Source organism: Pteronotus mesoamericanus, unplaced genomic scaffold (genome assembly GCF_021234165.1).
Source record: "Pteronotus mesoamericanus isolate MK-2021 breed Mesoamerican mustached bat unplaced genomic scaffold, CSHL_Meso_final scaffold_54, whole genome shotgun sequence".
Lineage (NCBI taxonomy): Eukaryota > Metazoa > Chordata > Mammalia > Chiroptera > Mormoopidae > Pteronotus > Pteronotus mesoamericanus.
In genome coordinates this window covers 28944665-28966616 of record NW_026555321.1, presented here as the reverse complement: position 1 = coordinate 28966616, position 21952 = coordinate 28944665, and the positions used below count along the sequence as shown (strand labels likewise).

Sequence of the window (21952 nt, the reverse complement as noted above, 5' to 3'; positions counted from 1 at the left end):
TATAACCTACCAAGACTGAATCATTAAAAAATAGAAAATCTGAACAGACCTATAACAAGTAAGAAGATATGAACTGGTATTCACTCTCCACCACCACCCATCTCAAAAGCCTGGGATCATGCCTGGTATTAATTTTAACAACATTTGAAGAAGAATTAAAATAAAAGCCTTCTCAACTCTTCCCCCTAAAATGAAAAAAGAACACCCCCGAACTTATTCTGTGAGGCCAGCATTGACCTGAAGACACCAGAGTCAGGCAAAGACAAAACAAGAAAACCACAGACCAATCAATATTCCTTAAGTACACCAATGCAAAATTCCTGAACAAATTACTAGCAAACTGATATTGGCATCATATTTGGAAGATTACATACCATGGCCACATGAGATTTATTCCTGGAATGAAAAGGTAGCTCAATACACAAAAATCAACCAATGTAATAGACCACATTAACAGAACAGAAAACACACATACACAAAAAATACCTACAAGATCATCCTAATTGATGGAGAAAAGCATTTGACAAAATTCAACATTCTTTCATGATAAAAAAAAAAAAAACCTAAACACTCAAACTAGAAAGAAAGAGAAACTATCTCAACATAATAAAGGTCATATATGAAAAACCCTAGCTAAGAGTTTTGTGATGAAAGACAGAATTTTTCCTTTAAGATCAGGAAGACAAGGATGTCTGCTTTCACCACTTTTACTCAAACATGGTATTAGAAATTCTAGCTAAAGCAATTAGGCAAGAAAAATAAATACAAGGCATCCAAATTGGAAAAGAAGTGAAATCTCTATTCATAGATGACATGATCATCCATATAGAAAACCCTGAAGATTACACACATACACACATCCAATAGTTAGAACCAATAAACAAATTGAACAGTTGCAGGATACAAAACCAACGTATAAAAATCAGTTGCATTTCTATATAACAACAAACAATGCTAAAAAGAAATTAAGAAGATAATTCCATTTATAATAGTATTAAAAAAATAAAATACTTAGAATAAACTTAACCAAAGTGGTAAAAAACTTTTATAGTGAAAACTATAAAACACTGCTGAAAGAAATTAAAGACATAAATAAATGGAAAAACATATTATGTTCATGGATTGGAAGATTTAATATTTTAAAGATGTCATATCACACGAAGCTATCTACAGAGTCAATGTAATCTACATTAAAATCCCAACAGTGTTTTTTTTTGTGAACTAGAAAAATCTACCCTAACCTTTATATGGAATCTCAAGGGACCCACATTGCTAAAACAATCTTTAAAAGTAAGTACAAGGTTGGATGTCTCAATGTCTGACTTCAAAACTTACTGCAAAGCTATAGTCATCAAATCAGTGTAGTAGAGGGACAAAGACAGACATAAAGACCAACGAAACAGAATACAGAGCTCAGAACCTTGAGGATATTATGCTAAGTAAAATAAGGTAGTTGGGGAAAAAACAATTCTACATGATTCCATGTATATGAGGTATAAAAAATAATCGTCATAAAAAGGCGAATGGTGGTTGCGAGGAGCTAGGGACAGTGGGAAGTAGGGAATTGTTTAATAAATATAGTTCCAATTTTACAAAATAAAAAGTTGTTTAAATCTACTGCACAACAATTTGAGTACACTTAACACTAGTGAGCTGCATATTTAAAAATGGTTAAGATGGTAAATTTTGTTACATGGCTTTTACCATAATTAAAACAAAAATAACAGAGAAACCATAAATATATCTGTGCATATATGTCAAATGATTTTCAAAAAGGGTGCCAGGACTATTCAATACAGATACAGGAAAAGGACAGGTTTGTCAACAAATGGTGCTGGAAAAACTGAATATCCACATGCAAAAGAATGAAGCTGGACCCATACCTTACACTATATACAAATGGACCATAAACCTAGAGAGTCAAAATTATAAAACTCTTAAAAGAAAACCTAGGGTGAAAGCATGGCATTGGATTTGGCAATGGTTTCAAGGATGACACCAAAGGCACAGGCAACAAAAGAAAAAATTTGTAAACTAGAAATTTCATTAAAACTTAAAACTTTTTATATGAAAGGGCACTACCAAGAGAGTGAAAATGTAACCCACAGACTGGTAGAAAATATTTGTAAATCATATAGCTGATGAGGGTTTAATATCCAAAATACATAAAGAACTTCTACAACAACAAAACAACCTAATTAAAAAAGGGGCAAAGGAGTTAAATAAAGATCTCTTAAAAAGGTATCCAAAGGCCAATAAGCACATGAAAAGCTGCTCAACATCACTAGTCAGTCATTAGGGAAAGATAAATCCAAACCACAATGAGACAACATACCATACCTAATAGGATGGCTGTTAATAAAAAAACAAAGAACCAGAAAATAACAAGTGTTGATGTGGAAAACTGTATGGCAGTTCCTCAAAAACTTAAACATAAAATTACCATATGACCCAGCAATTCCACTTCTGGGTGTATACCCAAAAGGACTTGGGAACAGTGAAATGGAAGAGGTATTTATATACCTATGTTCAAAAATGCACAGCATTGTTCACTGTAGTCAAGAGGTAAAAGCAACCCAGGTGTCCATGGATGGATAAACTGATAAAATGTGATATACAGATACAACAAAATATTTCTCGGCCTTAAAATGGTAAGAAAATTCTGATATATGCTACAATGTGGATGAACCTTGAGAATATTATGCTGAGTAAAATAAGCCTGTCATAAAATGACAGATATTATATAATTTCCCTTATATGAGGTATCTACAGTAGTAAAAACAGTGGTTGTCAATGGCTGGGAGAGATGAAATGGAAGTTATTGTTTAAAGGGTACAGAGTTTCAGTTTGGGAAGATAAAAAAACTCTGTGGAGAGGAATGGTGATGATGGTTGCAGAAAAAATGTGAATGTAACAAGCCCCTGAATGTAACACACACATTTTTGTGCGCATTATACATGGAATTATTATACCCATGTATAATGCACATCCTTATTTTCCCCTCAAAATTTGGTCAAAAGGTGCGCATTATACACAGCAAAATACGGTATCTGATGCCACAGAACTGTTCACTTAAAAATGGTTACAATGGTAAATTTTATACTTTACCACAATTTTAAAAACTCCCTATCAAGAAAGAGTAATGTCTTACACTGATTAAAAAAAAAAAAAAAGCAAAGTAAGATATTTATAGAAATAAAAAGTTAAATACCAGAAGAAATTAATTTAAAGAGGGAGACTGGGGGATAAGGAAAGGGTGGGGGTGGTTCAGGAGCTTTTCTGTTTCAAGCCAAACACTGCGTTGGCCAACTTTTAAATCTATGTATATGTACTACTTGGACAAGAAAATGAAGATTTAAATAACCAGTTTGAAAGGGGGCAGAGTAACAAAACCTAATGTAATGAGTTGGTCTTTCCAGGACATTGGAAACCTGAAACCTGAGCAATGACTTTGCTTTCCCCCACTTTACAATGTAGTCTTGCCAATACTGAGTTTTGTTCAGGAACTGGGAAAGCTCTGTTTTTAAACATGAGCTTACATGGAAGCCTTAAGTTTTCTGCAAATGTGATGTAAGCACGGACAGGAAGAGCCCCTTATGCAGTGTGGGCCCCGGGGGAAAACCTTGCCAAGATCTGTAAAGCCACCTCACTCCCATTGTGTGAACATAAAAAGCAACTTACACTTTGCATCTATGAGCAGTCTCTTCTGCCAAACACTAAGTAATTCGAAGTGCACCAACACTTAAATCCTAAATTTCTCCTGTCTCAAAACAGAGTTGAACAGTGTTTTTACATCATTTGGCAATGATGAAGTAACAGACAGTATATGTATTTGCATGTGTCTGTTTTAAATTTCCAGTTAGAGAAGGAAATCTTAAATGTTTAAGAAATACTGTAGCCCTTCAGAAAAATTCATTTATTTCATATATAAAAAGAAAAATTAATGCTATTAGATATTTCAGTCTCCCATTATTTTGGTTATAAATTCTTAGCCATCAACTATCCCTTAAAAAAAAATTAACCATATTTTTCATTATCAAGTTTCATAGTCAATTCCACAGCACATAGGTTTAGCAGAACCCTGGATTCCATGCTTCTGATACTCTGTGACCATGGAAAGAATCAATGGTTTTGTTTAATTTGTTTAAATAAGAGTTAAATGAGAATGTTACTGACTCTTAAAAGTGTTACAATTAAAATTTGGAAAAAGGAAGGTATAAAGACAATTATGTTTACTCCAGAAAACTAATTATTAGCATTACAGATATTTTAAAAAATGAACCTGTTGTATAGTAGTTAAAAGCCTGGGCTCCTAAAGTCATTCAGATATGGGTTTGAAACCTGGCAAAATAAAGTTTCTATCTCTTAGTTTCCTCTTATTTAAAGTGTGGAAAATAGTAATGCTTTCCTTACAATGTTAATGGAAGTATGAGGTCTGTCCGGAAAAAGTCCAGCCATTGTTAATATAATGAGAACAGTTTATACGACATCAATGTAACCTGGCAGTCAAGGAGAGTGGACTGTAACGTGCATGTGTGATCAATGATGACTTCATTGTAATAGTCAGTGGGGACAGTAGATGCCATTGAGTGAACATGTGTACTGTGTGGCCATCTCATTCAAAATGACTGAGAGAGTACAGCAACAAATATGCATCAAATTTTTCATTAGGCTTGAACCTTCCTCTGTGGAAACTATTTGGATGATTCAGACGTCCACAGCTATGGGCAACTGGTGATTGGTAGCTTCATCATGACAACATGCCTGCTCATGCATCAAGTTTCATGCAGTTTTTTCGCGAAATAGCAAATCACCCAGATGACTCAGCCTCCCTACAGCCCAGGTATGGCACTCCGTGATACTAAAATCACCTTTGAAAGGGAAGAGATTTCAGACTGCCAATGAGATTCAGGAAAACACAATGGGGTAGCTGATGGTGATTGGGAGAACTGTGTGAGGTCCCAAGGTGCCTACTTTGAAAGGGAGTGAGGCGTCACTGTCCTATACATAATGTTTCTTGTATCTTGTGTCTTCTTCAATAAATGTCTCTAGTTTTCATATGACATAGCTGGATACCTTCTGGACAGACCTCACATTAAATGAGATCATGGGCTTACCATAATACCTGGCACTCTCTTTCATACAGTACATGGCATATAGCTATAGATAAATATTAGATATAAAAAACTTACAGAACTGAAATCGAACTGTATGTGCTATAGTGTTTAATGCACAGTTTACTGAATATGTAATCATGCTTTACTGTTTTTGAAAGTATGTAATTCTAATTAAAAAGTGGAAGTTGTCACTAAACCCTTTAGGTTTTTAAAAATTTCTTTTTCTTCCTTTATTTTGGAATATACTTCCTAATTTTAGAAATGACATCTGGTTGCTGTTATTACTGCTTTTAAAAAAGTTGTATTGAGATATAATTCATCTACCATACAATCTATCCACTTAAAGTATATAATTCAATGGTTTCTAGTATACAGGGGGTGGGGCAAAAGTAGGTTTACAGTTGTGTGTGCAAAACAGTTTATTCTTGTATTATAGTATTCTTTTGCATACAAACAACTGTAAACCTACTTTTACCCCACCCTGTTTTTACAAATATGTGAGAGCATCACCAGTCAATTTTAGAACATTTCACACACATCAACCCCCCCCACCTCTACCCCCCACCAAATACCTGTATACTCTTAGGTAACACCTTAAGCAACAACTGATCTACTTTCTACATTTGGCTGTTCTACCTTCTGCCTATTTTGAATAATGCTGCTATAAACATTCAGCACAAGTTTTTGTGTGGACATAGTTTTCATCTCTTTTGGTTATATAGTTAGTAATGGAACTGCTGGGTCATAGGGTAACTCTATGTTTAACTTTTTGAAAAAACTGCCACACTATTTTCCAAAGTGGCCATACTTTTATTTTATATCTGCACTAGCAGTGTAGGAGGTTTCCAATTTCTCTACTCCTTCACCAACACTTGTTACCTGACTTTTTATTTGTAACCATTCTAGCGGATGTGGAATGGTATCTCACTGTGATTTCAATTAGAAATTAATGAAATAGAGAATACAAAAACAATAGAGAAAAAAAAAATCGGTGAAACCAAAAGGTGGTTCTTTAAAAACATCAAATTAGCTACTCTAGCCAAGAAAAAAAAAAAGGTTTGAATTACTAGAATCAGGAATGAGTAAGGAGAAATTGCAACTCGCCTTATAGAAATATAAAGGGTTACAAGAGTTACAAAGAATACTGTGAACAACTGCATGCCAACAAATTAGGTAACTTAGATGAAATGAATAAATTCTCAGAAAGACAGAAATTACTGAAACTGACTCAAGAAGAAACAGTATGAATAGACCTATTACAAGTGAAGAGACTGAATTAGTAACCAAAAAACTACCGACAAAGAAAAGCCCACACCCAGATGGTTTCATTTTACCAGACATTTGAAAAAGAATACTAAAATAAAAACCCAACTAAAATATCATCTTTCCATGAAGAATTATCTAAGAAAATTAATACTAACTCTTCATAAACAATTTCAAAAAACAGAGGGGTCAGTTTGCAGGTGGAAAGGCAGAGTTTAAATCGAAGACATCTGGTTCCAGAGTCTACACACTTGACCACCATATTAAACTATCTCTCTGAATAACTGAATAAATTTCAACACATTATATAGGATATCAAGTTGTTACTTTGTGTTAGTAACAACTAAAAAGTTGTTACTTTTTTAGTTTACCTTGATATTTGTGATTTATATCTGGTCTATATAGAATACAAAATGGTTGATTTGGGGACTCAAGAGAAAATCATTTGCATAATTGAAAATGTTACTGATTTTGCCCTGGAGAGTGTGGCTCAGTAGACTGAGTGCCCGCCTGCAAACCAGGGGGTCCAGTTCGATTCCCAGTCAGGGCACAGGCCTGGGTTGTGGGCCAGATCACCGATTGGAGGCGTGCAAGAGGCAACCACATATTGATGTTTCTCTCCCTCTCTTTCTCTCTCCCTTCCCCTCTCTCTAAAAGTTAATAAATAAATAAGATCTTTAAAAAAGAAAAGAAAATGCTACTTTTATTCATGGAGCAAAAGCATGGCACCTACTAGAACTCTTTACACATTTCTCATTTTTTTTAAACTTCACCAGAGGATCTGTTTTATTGATTTTTACAGAGAGCAGAAGGGAGAGAGAGGGAGGGGGGTGAGGGAAGGAAGAGGAAGGAAAAGAGAGAGAGAAACATTGATTAGCTGCCTCCCATAAGCTCCCCAATCTGGAATCGAACCCAAAACCTAGGTATGTGCCCTGGCCAGGAATCAAACCTGCAACCCTTTGGTATACAGGATGATGCTCCAACCAACTGAGCCACCTGGCTAGGACTCTTTATACATTTTTATTTCAATGATTTCCCACAACAATCCCATTACATAGGTACTATTATTATTCCCATTTTCTGGATGGGACTACTAAAGCCCAAAGCAGTCACCCAGATAGCAAATAGCAGGACCTGGATTTAAATCCCAATCTGTTCAATCTCCAGAGCCTCCCTTCCACTACAAAGTCACCCCTCTAGTGTGGCCCACCGTCTCACGCTTGACCTGTGACAGAGAGCTCTTGGCGAGCTGATGTGCAATCCTACTATCCACCTATGTGCCTTCTCTGGTGGGTGGGCAGGAAAGGGGTATGCTCCTTCACTGTCTGCTGAGTAACTAAACAACTGTCCAAAACTGCCTGTTAGTAATCCCTCAATTTAGATACTTAATTCCCAATTACTGCTTAGCACTGAAATGATTAATAGCAGATTCTCTTACTTATCAGATCTAATATACAGGGGTAGGTAAAAATGGCTTTACAGTTGGAAGCATGCAAAGTGTTATTTATTGTTGTATTATTTGTATTATTTCCATATGAACTGTAAATCTACTCTTGCCCACCACATATATAGTCATGTACGGCATAACATTTTGGTAAATGATGGGACATATATACAACTGTGGTCCCAAATAATTATAATAAAGCTGAAAAATTCCTTTTGCCTAGTGATTGCATTCCTTCTGTTTGTGGTGATGCTGGTGGACATTGGTTGTTATTTTAGCTTCAGGTGTACACTCTAGTGATTAGACATTACATAACTTCCTAAGTGATCATCCAGATAAATCTCGCACCTGTCTCACGACATACATAGTTATTATAGTTATTGACTATACTCTAATAACTATTATAACTATTGACACGACATAGTTATTGACCATATTCCCTACGCTGTACTTCATATTCTGTAACAACCAATTTGTACTTCTTTTTTTAATCCTCACCAGAGGACACTTTTTCATTGCTTTTAGAGAGATAGCAAGGGATTGAGAGAAACATCAATATGAGAGAGAAGCACCGATTAGTTGCCTCCCTTACATGCCAGGACCAGGGATCACATGTGCCCAAACCAGAAATCTAGGCATGTGTTTTGACTGGAATCAAACTCGCAACCCTTTGGTTACAGGATGATGCTCCAACCGAGCCATACCAGCCAGAGCCAATTTTTACTTCTTAATCCCTTCACTTGTTTCAGAAATGCCAACAACCTGCCCCACCCCAGCCTGGCAACTATCAAAATGTTCTCTGTATCTGTTAAACTGTTTCTTTTCCGCTTGTTGGTTTATTTTGTTTTGTTTTGAATTTAATTGTTGATAGATAGGTATTGCCATTTTATTTTTCACATTTTTTATCTTTTTTCCCTTCTTCTTCAAGAAGATCCTTTAACCTTTCATTTAATACTGGTTTTGTGGTGATGAACTCCTTTAGCTTTTTCTTGTCTGGGAAGCTCTTTATCTCTCCTTTAATTCTAAATGGTATCTTTTCTGGGTAAGAGCAATCTTGGCTGTAGGTCCCTGCTCTTCATGACTTTGAATATTCCTTGCCAATCCCTCCTGGCCTGCAAAGTTTCTGTTCAGAAATCAGTGGACAGTCTTATGGAAGCACCCTTGTATACCTGTTTTTCTCTTGCTGCTTTTAAGAGTCTTTCTTTGTCTTTAATCTTTTGCATTTTAATTATGATGTGTCTTGGTGGGGGCCTCTCTGGGTACATCTTGTTTGGGACTCTCTGTGCTTCCTGGACTTAATGTCTGTTTCCTTCACCAGGTTAGGGAAATTTTCTGTCATTTTTTTCAGATAGGTTTTCAATTTCTTGCTCGCTCCCTTCTTCTGGCATGATATGAATGTTGGTATGCTTGAAGTGATCCCAGAGGCTCCTTACACTATTCACAGTTTTTTGGATTTTTTTTTCCCATTCTGACTGGGTGTTTTTTGCTTTCCACATTCCAAAATTGCTGATTTGATTCTCAGCTTCATCTACTGTACTGTTGTTGGTTCCCAGTAAATTATTCATTTCAGTCAATGTATCCTTCATTTCTGACCATCTTTTTTTATGCTGTTGAGGTCCTCACTAAACTCACTGAGCATCCCTGTAACCAGTGTTTTGAACTTTGTTTGCATCTAATAGATTGCTTGTCTCCATTTTGTTTAGTTTTTTTCCTGCAGTTTTACTGTTCCCACCCCCCGCCATTTCAGATGTGTTTGTCTCATCATTTTAGCAGCCTCTCTGTGTTTGTTTCTATGAATTAGATAGAGCTGCTACATCTCCAAGGCTTGGTAGAGTGGCCTAATATATTAGGTGTTCTGTAGGGTCCAGTGGCACAGCTTTTCCAGTCACTGAAGATGAGCACTTGAGGTGCACCCTATGTGGGTGTGAACACCCCCCTGTTGTAGTTGAGCCTTGATTGCTGTCGGCACACCAATGAGAGGGATTAACCCTCAGGCCTATCAAGGCCAACCATGGTGGAGAATAAGCTGCAAAGGAGCCCACTCCACAGAGCAAGACTTACATCAGTGGGACTATTGTGCCTGCTGAGTCTGCCCCTTGAGCATGTTGCTTGTGGAGGTGGTTGAATGGTAATGTTTCAATGTGGTCTGAAGCTGTCCTCTGAGTGTGCTTCCTCTGGGGCTTCTCAAGAGGTACAGTCCAAGGTCAGCCGCTGTTCTTTGACACCTGGCATGAACTACAAAGTGACCTGTAGATGGCTGCTCCTTATGCTGGGCGTGGAGGTGCCCAGGAAAGGGCCAAGCTGTGAACTAAGGCTGGCTGCTGTTAGTGCTGAGGCTGGGACCACTTAGTGAGAGGTATGGGACACGATGAGATGCTGCTTGAGAAATTTTAGGAAAATCTAAAGCATGAGCCAAGACAGGTCATTCATATGAAAAAGTCACTGGAAACACTGGCTGGGCCTGAAAGGTAGGTGGGGCAGGGCCTCAGGGAATCATCAGGACAGGGTACATAGCATGAGCCAGGTTGATGGAATCTTAGATATGGCACCTGCCTGCTGGCTCTGTGGGGGGCAGATGTCTGAAAAAGGCTTCTCCCAGACTTCTCTCTGGGAGAAAGTTGCCCCTCCCAGCTCTTATCCTCATTCCAGACATTTCACCTTCTCCCTGCTTTTGCCCCTAGTGCCTTGGAGCTCCAAGAAGGAGTGTGTCTGAGTAAGTTCATGCTTGAATCCTTTAAGAAGAACTCCTTGGAACTCCAGGAGTCCTCCGTCTCCATTAGCCTCAATTCCTACTGGATTTATAGTCAGAATTTATGTGGACTTCTTTTTATGGCACTGGGAAGCCTGGGGTGGGGCTGGACACCTCGTTCCACAGTGGGGACCTCTGCAGCCGAGATATCCCTCCCAATTTGTATCCATACCACATGGGTGTGGGACCAGTGAGTTTGGAGTCTCTGCCCTTCCTACCTGTCTTGACTTGGTTTCTTTAATTTCCTAGTTGTAAGACTTCCATTCAGCCATATTTCAGGCAATTCTGAATGATAGTTGTTCTGTAGTTGAGTTTAATTTTGATGTGGTCATGGGAAGAGGCAAGTATCGTTGTTTATGTATCCCACCATCTTGCCTGGAAATCAGCACCGTTGGTGTGTGAAGAATTTCTGTAATTAGTGTATGCATGCCATGAGGTGGAAAAGGTTGAAAACTGCTGGACTTTACCACATAGCTCAGGTGTGCACACAGTAGGTAGGCCAGACCATCCAGGTTTATGTAAGTACACTCCATGATGTTTGTACAACAAAATTGCTTAACTAGGAATCTCTCAGAATGTTTCCCTGTTGTTAAGTGGTGCATGACTGTAGTTATTATAATATGTGGTCCAAAGTTATTAAGCTCAATATTTCAAAGAACATATGCATTGCTTCTTGGCCTTTTGGCTAAGATCAAGTGCAAAGAACACATGCACACACTTATCCCTCAAAATAACAGCAAGCAAATCTAAGGAATATTTTAAATAGGAAGATATAGCTTTTGCACTCCTATTGAGAATGCCTTCTATTATTTTGGAAATCTCCTAAAACTTAACTTTTTTGCTATGGGAAACAACAGCTGCACTAATTTAACCCTATATGAAATTCAATTTCCTGAAGGAAATGAAGTACTTGACAAAAAATTTTAGTTATTAAATTTTCAGAATGCATACACAAAATATATTAACCTGTAAGTTACTATAGGTTAGCCTGAGAGATTACTAAACTAAACTCCTCCTCTTAAAGAATTAATGATGACTTCTTTATGGCAGTGATCCATATCTAGTGTCTAAATCAACCTCGACTAGAAACTATATTAAATGCAAAATACCCCTAAAATTTGAAAACCCAATGGTTTTCAAGGTAATTATTCCTATCAGGAACTAAAGCAACAAATAACATTTTAATAGCTGATAGGCCTTTCAAAAACATAACATTAAAACATGTGTGAAATCCATCTGCTATCATCTTTAGTTAATCTAATCATATTTGCTGGAGGAAAAGGATGATCAGTTAACACTGTTGCCTTAAAGTTAACAGTTGATCTAAAATCTGCTCACTACTTTCATTGGTTTAAACTGGTGTGTATATATACTTAGTTGTTTTTGAAAATCCTTCCTGGAAATGTCCATTCTTTCATAAATTTGCATTTTTGCCCTAGAAATATTAGCACTGGGTCAAAAATTCCAGTCTGATTCCTTCTAATGGTTCCTGGTTGCAGTATGATGCATAGTTTATTGGAGAAGCTTTGGAAAAAGTGACAAAGAATTGAGTCAGTGTGCCCTTAGCCAAATACTTGTCTTTGAGCCTAGGTTTCCTCACTTATGAAATGGGAGTAATGATCAAACCAACCTCATAAGGTTACTATGATGACTGAAAATCTTGCATAGGACCTGGTACAGAGTGAAAAGATCTGGCCTTATTTCCCTCCTTTACACCTCAAGTTGCCTGAACATATCAAGCTATTTCACGTCTTTTTATAGGTATGTGACTTATGCCAACCCACTTCCCTGTTTCTGACAAATGTTTACTTGGCATTCAAGACACCCTTCCTGGATCACCTTCCTCACACAGAGTTGTAGTTCCTACCCTTATTTATAATTACTTTTTAACCAGGCTCTGAAAATGCTAAAGGAAGGACCAATGGGTCATTCACTCCGTATTTCTCATCTCTTAGCAAAATCCCCAGTACATGGTAGATGGTCAATGACAACTGCAGAATACACAGAATCAGGTTTTCTATCATATGACAATATAAACAAACTGGAGTTAATGCTGTACTCACGTTTGATAAACATCAGATTCTTCTAGTTCAAGGTGAAATTTTTAAAAGTCACCTATTGTATGCATCTAGGTGGTCCTACTCATGCAAAGGAACACAGGAGTAAATGTTCTTGTCATTTTCATTTTTTTTCTTCCATGGCAGCATCCTGCTTTGGATTTAGATTACATGCTGACTTCACTAGGACTGTTCTCAAAAAAAGAGCACACTGATGTACTTTTCCTTTCAAAAGCAAGGGTGCCAGCTATTGTGCTAGCCCCTGTCACTCACCTCAGCCACCTGCTGGGTCCCCACTCTGTTCTGAACCAGCCCCTCCATATTTGTAGCCATGGTGAAGCAAGATCATTAGAGAACCTGTTTGGAAAGATGCAGCAACTTCTATCAGGTAGGGAGAAACCAGGCTACTTGAAAAATATCAGCAATTAAAATTCATCTTTGAAACTGTCTTTCGTAGATTTTGCCCTCTACAGAAACAGAGCTAGCAGGCTAAGCATGTCTGGATATGCTACACTAGATTCTTCAATTACAGGTACCAAAATTAATTAGTAGAAACATTTCAATTTGGAAACAAGACCCTGGTAAATATAGACAAAGATGAATTTGGAACTTTAATCATCAGGTCTCTTGGGTTGTAACAGCTTGGTTCACCTCTTAGGGAGGTGAGAATCATATCTTTTAGTTTAGTTCCCTGTTACATTATGCTGAATAAGAAGGTGGCTTTCTGAGAAAAGTGTGAGATCAACTTCAAATACAGAGCACTTGATTGCTATCAACTATACTTGTTACTAGTGGCAGTGTGAGAACCCTGCCCAGGTGCTAACACACCTCACTCTTAATATTACCAGAAAAAAATAACAGAAAAACTAACAGAAAAAAAAAGAAGACTGCATTACTAAAGTAGACTAAGAATATGGTACCCATAAATTTATCAATTCATATCTTTAAGTGTTCATTAAAGTAGAAAAACAGACAATTCCACTTCCTATTAATAGAAAAAAAAATAGTGTGATCATTTGTAAAAATTGAGGAAAATTACCTAAAGACCAAAAATTGTGCTGCTCCCCTGGGTTTGGATCATTTGAGTACTAGCACTTCTGATGAAACAGAGCCCCTGGTCTCTTCAGGTCGTAAAATCTAGCTACGCTGAATGCTCCCTAAACTCTTTCCATTATAGTACTCTCTCACAAAGAATCCAGGATAAAGGGATTCCACTGTGTACTTAACTCCTGGACAGATCAGAAAGACTTCATTATTGGCTGTACAGACCCTATGGTTAATAGGAGAATAAAGCTCTGGTATTTATTTCCAGCACTCACATTTACAAACTAGATGGTACTGCTACTGAATGTATAATATACACAATGCATACACAGCTCATTTGCTTGGCCCTTCCTCAGTTGCAAATTTTGCAATGTAATTTTACAAACATTTTCCTGTAGTTCTTACCTAAAGTATTATATTTATAAGCACTGATCATTATGAAACTTTTTCACTCTCATGACTTTATTATTCTATCCACTATTAGATAGTCTTCTCTATGATCATAATTCCCTTTCAGATTATTTTGCCAAAATGGTAATGGGAGAGAAATGGGAGCATGAAACTGTGATTGACAAATACAAAATAACTGGCCCCTGCCTTCAAGGAATCAAAATCCTACAAGAGCAGGTGCTGTGCCAACTGCCACAGGATACCAGGTCACCAGTGTCTGTGATTCATCTTCACATAACAGTACCTGGTCTGAATTATTGAGGTAGTGTTTCTGTTTTACTCTTTTCAATAAGTAGTTAAGACTTTTAAGTGTTATTTTCTTTTACTTGTTTATAGAAGAAAGCGCATAGAGAAACACCCTGGTCTTTTCCTCTAATTACATTTTGGTTCCAACTGTAGTCAAAGAGGAAACAGAAATAGAGGAAAAAAAACATCACTTAACATGTACAAGAAAAGTCAACTGACTTGTTAAAAACATGATTGTTACATGCGAAGAGTGTACAGTTCTATTTTTCTTCTCCACAAAACACAGCTAAGGAATAAAACGGATAAAGATAGCCAATAGGTGAATATATATTAAGAAATAAAATCCATACATGCAGCTACAACTATTAACATTTTTTTTTTTTAAGACAGAGTGGAAAGAAACATAGATGCAAGAGAGAAACATTGGTTGTCTCCTGTAAGTCCCAGACCACGGTCCAAATCCACAAACCAGGCATGTGCCCCGACTGGGAATCAAACCCACGACCTTCTAGTTTACTGGATGACACTCCAACCAGCTAAGCCACACCGGCCAGGGCTGCAACTACTAATTTTATCATTTTTGGGTGTTATTAGTATTTCTGTTCTGTTATTAACTGCAGTTATCATTAGGGAATATAATTATTGAGTAGTATAGACATAAGAGTACTAGAAAGGCCTATCTTTCTACTGGCTTTCCCTAAGAGGTAGCTTGATCTTTCAAGTTTTGAGCTGAAGTGGATTTAATAGATGACTATCTGCCTGATAAAGATGACTTAGTAAGTCAGAAAACTGTCCATAATGACTCACTTTAACAATAAATTTACAGGACCAATCAACCTCACATAGGGCTTGGGGGCTCCAACAAGATACTGCTAACAACCAATAATTATAGAGATTAGGTCATGGAGAAGTAGTAATTACCACGTTTAGCGTAGAAAAGCTAAATATTCTAGATATTAATTCTTTGATTACATAAATTACAAGTATCTTCTACTCCATGTTTACTTAATTTATGGTGTCTTTTGGTGAACAGAAGTTCTTAAATTTAACAAGGCTGAATTTATCAATATTTTCTTTTATAGTTTATACCTTACTGTTTTATTTGTAAAAAAATCCTGCCCTATCTGAGGGTCAAAAGTATAATTTTATGTACTGTAAATGTTTAAGAGTTTTGTCCCTCACATTTAAGTTTTCAATCCATCTGAAAATTGATTCTTGAGTGTAATGAGAAGAATCCAATTGCTTTTCTTTCTGTATGGTTAATTAACTTTCCAGCACCATTTTTTTTTTAAACTATCTGCCCTTTACCCCACTAATCTGCAATGTTCCTCTGCCATATCTCAGGCTTCCCTGTACGTATGGGTATAATTCTAGATTCTATATTATATTCCACTACTGTTACTTAACTTTTTCCATGTCACTACCATTATCTTATTACTGCAGCTTTCTAATAAATCTTGCTGCCCCACCCCAACCCCCAATCTTGCTCTTTCCCATAACTTCCTGGACCATCTCAAACACTCAAGACCCAGAACAGCAACCTTTCTTTATACACATGAATTCTTACAATTCTTGATCTCACTCTTGGTTTTCTGCCTCCAAAGCAACTTCAGGCATCAAAAGTAGCTTTGGAACTGCTTAAAATGAACAAGGAGGAATGTGCACCTTCTGGAAAAATAAGCAAAGACGAAGAGTGAGAATAGTGACAGAGAGAAATTGAAAGAAAAACTATGAAAAAGCAAGTGCTTTCAATAAAGATTTAAATCCAGTGAGAGCAGATAAATAAGAGGGTAATTTCAAAAAAAATATTTTCATTCCATCAATTTTTTTTTTGAAACTTACAAACCATATTCTACTGTCATATATAAATAAGAAAGACAGAAGCTTATTCTAGGATATCACAATGTAAGAAAAACAAAATCCTCAGGTGATATCAGGAAGTGAGGGAAAACATTTAATTCAAGTGCACAGGTTAAAAAAAAAAAAGATAATGTCAAGGGGTAAGACTCTCAGCTGAGAGCTTCTCTTACTGCTACCACAGCACTAGGCAGTCCTAAAGACAGAAAGACCACATGGTAGGAAGGAAAGGTAGAGCACTTTGACAATGGTTGTCAATTAGGAGGTATCCCCCAGAATGAAAAGCTCCAGGGAACGGTGTATTGAGTCCACCTATAGTTTGAAAAACCACAGTCACTAGCAGAACATAATTTTGCATTTGAAGTCTGAAAAAAAGAACAACCTGTTGCTTTGATACTACAAACTACACAAAGGACTTAAAAACAACCTTCCTGGCTGGTGAAGCTGAGCATGATAATACTGATACAGTAACTAACTGTATGTATGAGTGATTACTATACACCAAGCACTGTTTAATAAGCACGGTGGACAAAACAACATAGATCTTGGTACAGAAACCTCAAACGTTGGTCCTTGACCTACTCAGCTCCCTAACACTTTAAGATTGCTCCCACACACAATAATGTCCCAGGAAAAGACCAAGTATCTTAAGTAAAAACAAAACAACAAAAACAATTGCTACAGAATATTTTCCTATGATAATTCTAATCACAGAACTAAACGAATCAAGTTCAACCACCACCAACCTTTTTTAAGCAATTGCTGCAAAAGAGCAAATTAACTGACTGTTGAGAACAACGATAAGGAGAGGAGGGGGAGGAGGAGAAAGTCCTTGTCCTAGGAGAACTTTAGGAAACCAATAAAAGTTATGCAGTGTAAATGCTACAATGAGTTTCCAAAGGAAGATGCATCTCCCTCTGCCTGCAGGAGCCAGTAAGTTTTATAGGAGAGGAGCTGGGTCTTGAAGGAAGAGTAGAAATTCAACAAGCAAAGAGGAGGATGGGGTGAGTCCTAAGCAGAGATGATAGTACATACAAACTGACAGGTATGAAGAAGAATGGCATATTTGAGGAACAGCAGAAAATTTGGTGGGGAATTATTGGAGAGGTCCGGGGAGGAGAGAAGCTGCCAAATGTAGACAACACAGAACTATCAGAGGTTTGGCAGTAAAATGAAGTGATCACATCTGGATCTTCAAAAAATCCTTTGAACATTGTGGAGATGATAGAGGAGGAAAGACTATGCACATTGGAGGGCTAGTTAGAAAGCAGTTGCAACAAAGACTAGGTATGAAGGCACAGCCGTAAACTTAATTTGAACTTGAGCTTTTCCTGTATAGCATAGGTACGACAACAGAGTATATAAAAACTGTAATACAGAATTTGTTTTATAACAAATTCAGTTACAATGAGGTCAATATCATTCTTTTAACAACGAAGAAGCAGAGAACACTGGTGACTCTGAATCAGCTCTTCTAGGCTCACAAAGTATGAAGCTGACCAAACTTTGCATCCAGAGTTTCTTTAGTCAGGTGTACCTACAGACCCCACTGCAGTGAAAGCTGGGCTCTGACTGGGAACACCTGAATACCCAGTAAGTTGCCCAATCAGCTAAACTATGTTCTCCACAGGGGCAGATTTAAGAGCCAAGCGTCTCTAATAACAATATACAAGCCCTGGGACAAGAAAACTCTGTCTTTATTGATAGGAATGGGTGAACCTGCCTTTCCCCTCACAATCAACTGATTCATACCCATATTTATGTATTACATGGCCCATGTAATACTCAAAAATATCTGTCTTTTAAAATTTTTATTTTTTAAATTTATTGGGGTGACATTGGTTAATAAGATCATAGGTTTCAAGGGTACATTACTATGATACATGATCTGTATATTGTATTGTGCACCACCAATAGTCAAATCATCTTCCATCACCATATATTTGACCCCCTTTACCCTCTACCACCCCCACCCTCTTCCCTATGGTAACTACCATACTGTTGTTTGTCTGTGTCTGAGTTTCAGTTTTATATCCCACAGAATCATACACTTGTTAGCTTTTTCTGACTGACTTACCTTGCTTAGCATAATATTCTCAAGATCTCCACTGTCTTGATATTTTCTCATCTAAACACACACACTGGGATCTGAGGCTCTAGCACTAGGTTGATCTCTCTGATACTAAACCACATGAGGTTATTGTGAAAATTCTTAAATATGCATGTAAAGGGCCTAACACAGTGCCTGGCACATAGCAGACTTGCACTACATGGAAGATACTATTGGTACAGGAGATGCCACTTTTATGTTCTTAAAGGAATCTGAAAGCAATAACTCAACTATAAGAAGTGTATTACACTTAGAAATAGATGTCTCATTTTGACATAAGGATACAAAAAATCCAAAACCAAAGAATTAAAGTATGACTATCACTGGTTTTAAAAATAACAGTTTTAAAATCAGTATTATATAAGTCAACAAAAATGTTCTATTAACCAGACTTTCCAGTGGAAGCTTAACAAATACTCTGCAAAATCTGCTTTTAGCCCTGTCTGGGTGGCTTGTGCGATAACTGTTTACTTCTTGCTTCAATGTTTATCTCCCCATCCCTCCTTCTCTCTCTAAAATTAATAAACATATCCTTTGGTGAATTTTTTTTTATATCTGCTTTTAACCTTGGTAAAGCAATTAAAAGGTGATTCTCAATAATTCTGTTATGTAACTCAATTTATGTTTGGAAAGATAAGTATTTAAAACTATTGACTACGGAGACTTTCAATTCTCAACTCTCTGCGAACTTACTAAAGGCTTCTCTGTTATCCTTGTGATAGAGAAAATGACCAGTATTTTTAATTTCAAGAGAATCATTGGTGCTTTGTTTCTTCAAAGTAAATGGCATGATTATGTTTGGGCTATTTATTAATGAGTTCCACATAAACTCATTAACTTTCACGTAATTTACTTTGTAATTCAGTTAATTATTAAATTTCTTGTCTTAAAAAACTAACCATAAAAACAAAATATAAAAAGAGATTCACCTGGGTTATCTTATCTGTATTCATATCTCCAGTCAGTGCCATATCTGTCTATGAGGGACCACTTCCTGAATTCATCCAAATATGGTAACAGACATTTTATTGCTGGCACTGCTATCTGAATTGCCAAACAAGCCCACACAAAAAGGTACCATTAATGAGAAGCAACTTGATTATCAGTGATAGTATAAATTATCAATTCACTCACCCCATAAATATGTCAAGCACTCTGCTAAGTGCTGGAAATATAATGATGAGCAAAATAATCCCCGCTTTCATAAAGCTTACCACATGGTTAAGGGGGAACAAAAATATCAAACAATCATATAATGGAGTATAATTACAAAGTGAGACAAAGGTTATAAGGGAAAAAACAGCATAGTAAAGTAAAAGAATCTGATCTAGATTGATATTGGGCATCAGAGAAGGCTACCCTGAGGAAGTGATGCTTGAGCTGAGATCTGCAGAACTGGGGTATGTGTGGGTATAATATGGGAAGGCGTGGGGTGGGGTGGGGCATGTGAGGATTTCAGGCCTGGGGTTAAGGTAAGCCAGTGTCAAGGAAGGTGAAGGCAAGCCAGTATGTTTAGAGCACAAGGGGCTAGGGCTAAAGGGTTAAGAAAATAATGGAACATCTTAAAAGGTTTTTAAATAGAGAGCCCCTATTTAAAAATTGCATCAGTCTAGTGTGGCTTAAACAATGTAATGCTTGTACAAGAGTTTTGTAAATTGTAAAGTACCCCATACATTTTGTTAGTCCTATCAGTTCCACTACTTTGTTTTCTAAATTTTTGGTCTGGGTGCCAAGGAATAACCAAAAGCAGAAGAGCCAAAACTGGAACCCCAGTGTTCTAATCCCCTATACCATGCTGCCTAAAAATTTCATTGTTTATATCCTTTAACTGGCCCACTACCTCTATCAGACAGGTAGTGCTTCACAGTGACAATAACTCCAGTTATGAGTATTTACTATATGGAAGGCACCTTTTTTTTAAAATCCTCACCTGAGGACATTTTCATTTGCTTTTTGAGAGAAGAGAGGGGAAGAAAAAGAGAATTGATGTAAGAGAAGCATTGATTGGTTGCCTTTGCATGCACCCAGACCAGGGATCCCCGCTGGGACTGGGGGCAGGTGGGGTCCCACGCACCTGCAGCTGCAACAGGGATGAACTCGCAATCTAGGTATGTGCCCTGACCAGGAATTGAACCCATGACCTTTCAGTTAGGAAGCAACATTTCCAACCACACTGGCCAGGGCACAAGACACTTTTCTAGGCTCTTCAACTACATTAATTAGTTTAATCCTCAATTCTAGAAGGAAGGTTCTAGTGTCCAAATGAAAACACTAAAGCTCAAAAAAGTTAAGTAACTTAACTGAAGTCACACAGCTAGTAAATGTTGGCACTGTTAACCAACACACTAATTAGCTTTTGCTTATAACATTTTATGTGTGCATGTACATGTATATATGAGGGAGGGATTGAAAGAGAGAAAGCAAAACTCTGTGTATAGAATCACATTCACATATACTTGAGGATATAGATCAGTGTCTCAATCATCTCTGTATTCCCAGCCTAGCACCTAGATCCTGTGGTATTCATGGAGATATGGGCTTGCTGAATTGAAGATGGATGGACAAAGGATTTGAAACTGGAAGTCACTTTCTGAGGCTCTCCACCCCAGTAATATATTCATCAGCAATTCATTTGTTAGCTGTATTTTCCTTACTTTCTTTTTTATTAAGTCGAAGATTTAGTCTCTATTACCTTTGCCATATTTCACAGACTTTAGCCTGGAGATAAAGTGAGATAATAGAAAGAACAATGAAATAGTCTCAACCACTTTCCAGCCTACAACTGTTTCTTACTGTCCTATTCTCAATCACACTAAATGCTTTTCCTCCTGGGCCTTTACACCTGTGGTTCTCTGACTATTCATTTTTAATTTGGGTTCCCCGTTCAAACATCACCTCCTTACAGAGTCCTTCTCTGACCACCCAATCTAAATGTCTCCTCATGCCTTCTTTAATACATTATCAAGTTTCATTTAATTTCTTCCCCAGAATTTACCAACTGTCTGAAATCATCTCTTTGTTTATTCATCCCAACCCCCAATTCTAGGAGTGCAGAGGCCTTGTCTTGCTGGTTCTCTTGGAAGTATCCCCAGTACCCCAAACTAAGCAAATAAGCATTTACTCAAAGAAAAAGAAGAGAATTACCTGATTCACCTGTGTTCTCTCAAGCCCTCAATACACTTAAACTTTCCACTCCTGGTGCTTTTACATCTCATTTTCAACAATAACACCATTTTTACATTACTTTGGAGTTTACAAAGTAGCCTGGACTCCATTTTCTGAGTGGAGCACCTCAGCGATCCTGAGAAAGGATGTCCAGCCTGGCAAGAATGCCCATTCTCACCATTTTACAATCTATGAAACTGAGCCTCAGAGGATTCGCCCGCGGCTGCGACGGAAATACGGGAAGGAGCTCAAAAAGGTGTCCAGATTCTGAAACGTCTTTCCCACCAGTCAACGCCGTGGATCCAAGATGCTTCGGCACCTTTATTCCTATTGTTCTATGTTACGCATTTTGGACGCGTTCCAGACCAGGGGAAGCTACCCGGCCTCTCGCCCGGTCCCCGTGCGACCACGACGCTCTCGCCGCGACCGCGCCCCCGGGCCCCACGCCGC

At 37.5% G+C, this 21952-nt stretch overlaps 1 protein-coding gene across 3 annotated transcripts in view; it reads right to left on the bottom strand.

Annotated features, from left to right (window-relative positions):
• Positions 1-21952, bottom strand: part of NR2C2 (nuclear receptor subfamily 2 group C member 2) — a 92479-nt gene that overhangs the window by 69672 nt on the left and 855 nt on the right. Inside the window, exon 2 of one of the 3 annotated variants that reach the window (XM_054595198.1) lies at positions 12904-12987. The exons of 1 other annotated variant lie outside the window; for it this stretch is intronic. In XM_054595198.1, the coding sequence (XP_054451173.1) occupies positions 12904-12963 (60 nt within the window). In that variant the 5' untranslated portion in view covers positions 12964-12987. Of the gene's footprint in view, positions 1-12903; positions 12988-21481; positions 21666-21952 lie in introns of those variants that run through there. One more of the 3 variants, XM_054595199.1, reaches the window with a different exon arrangement.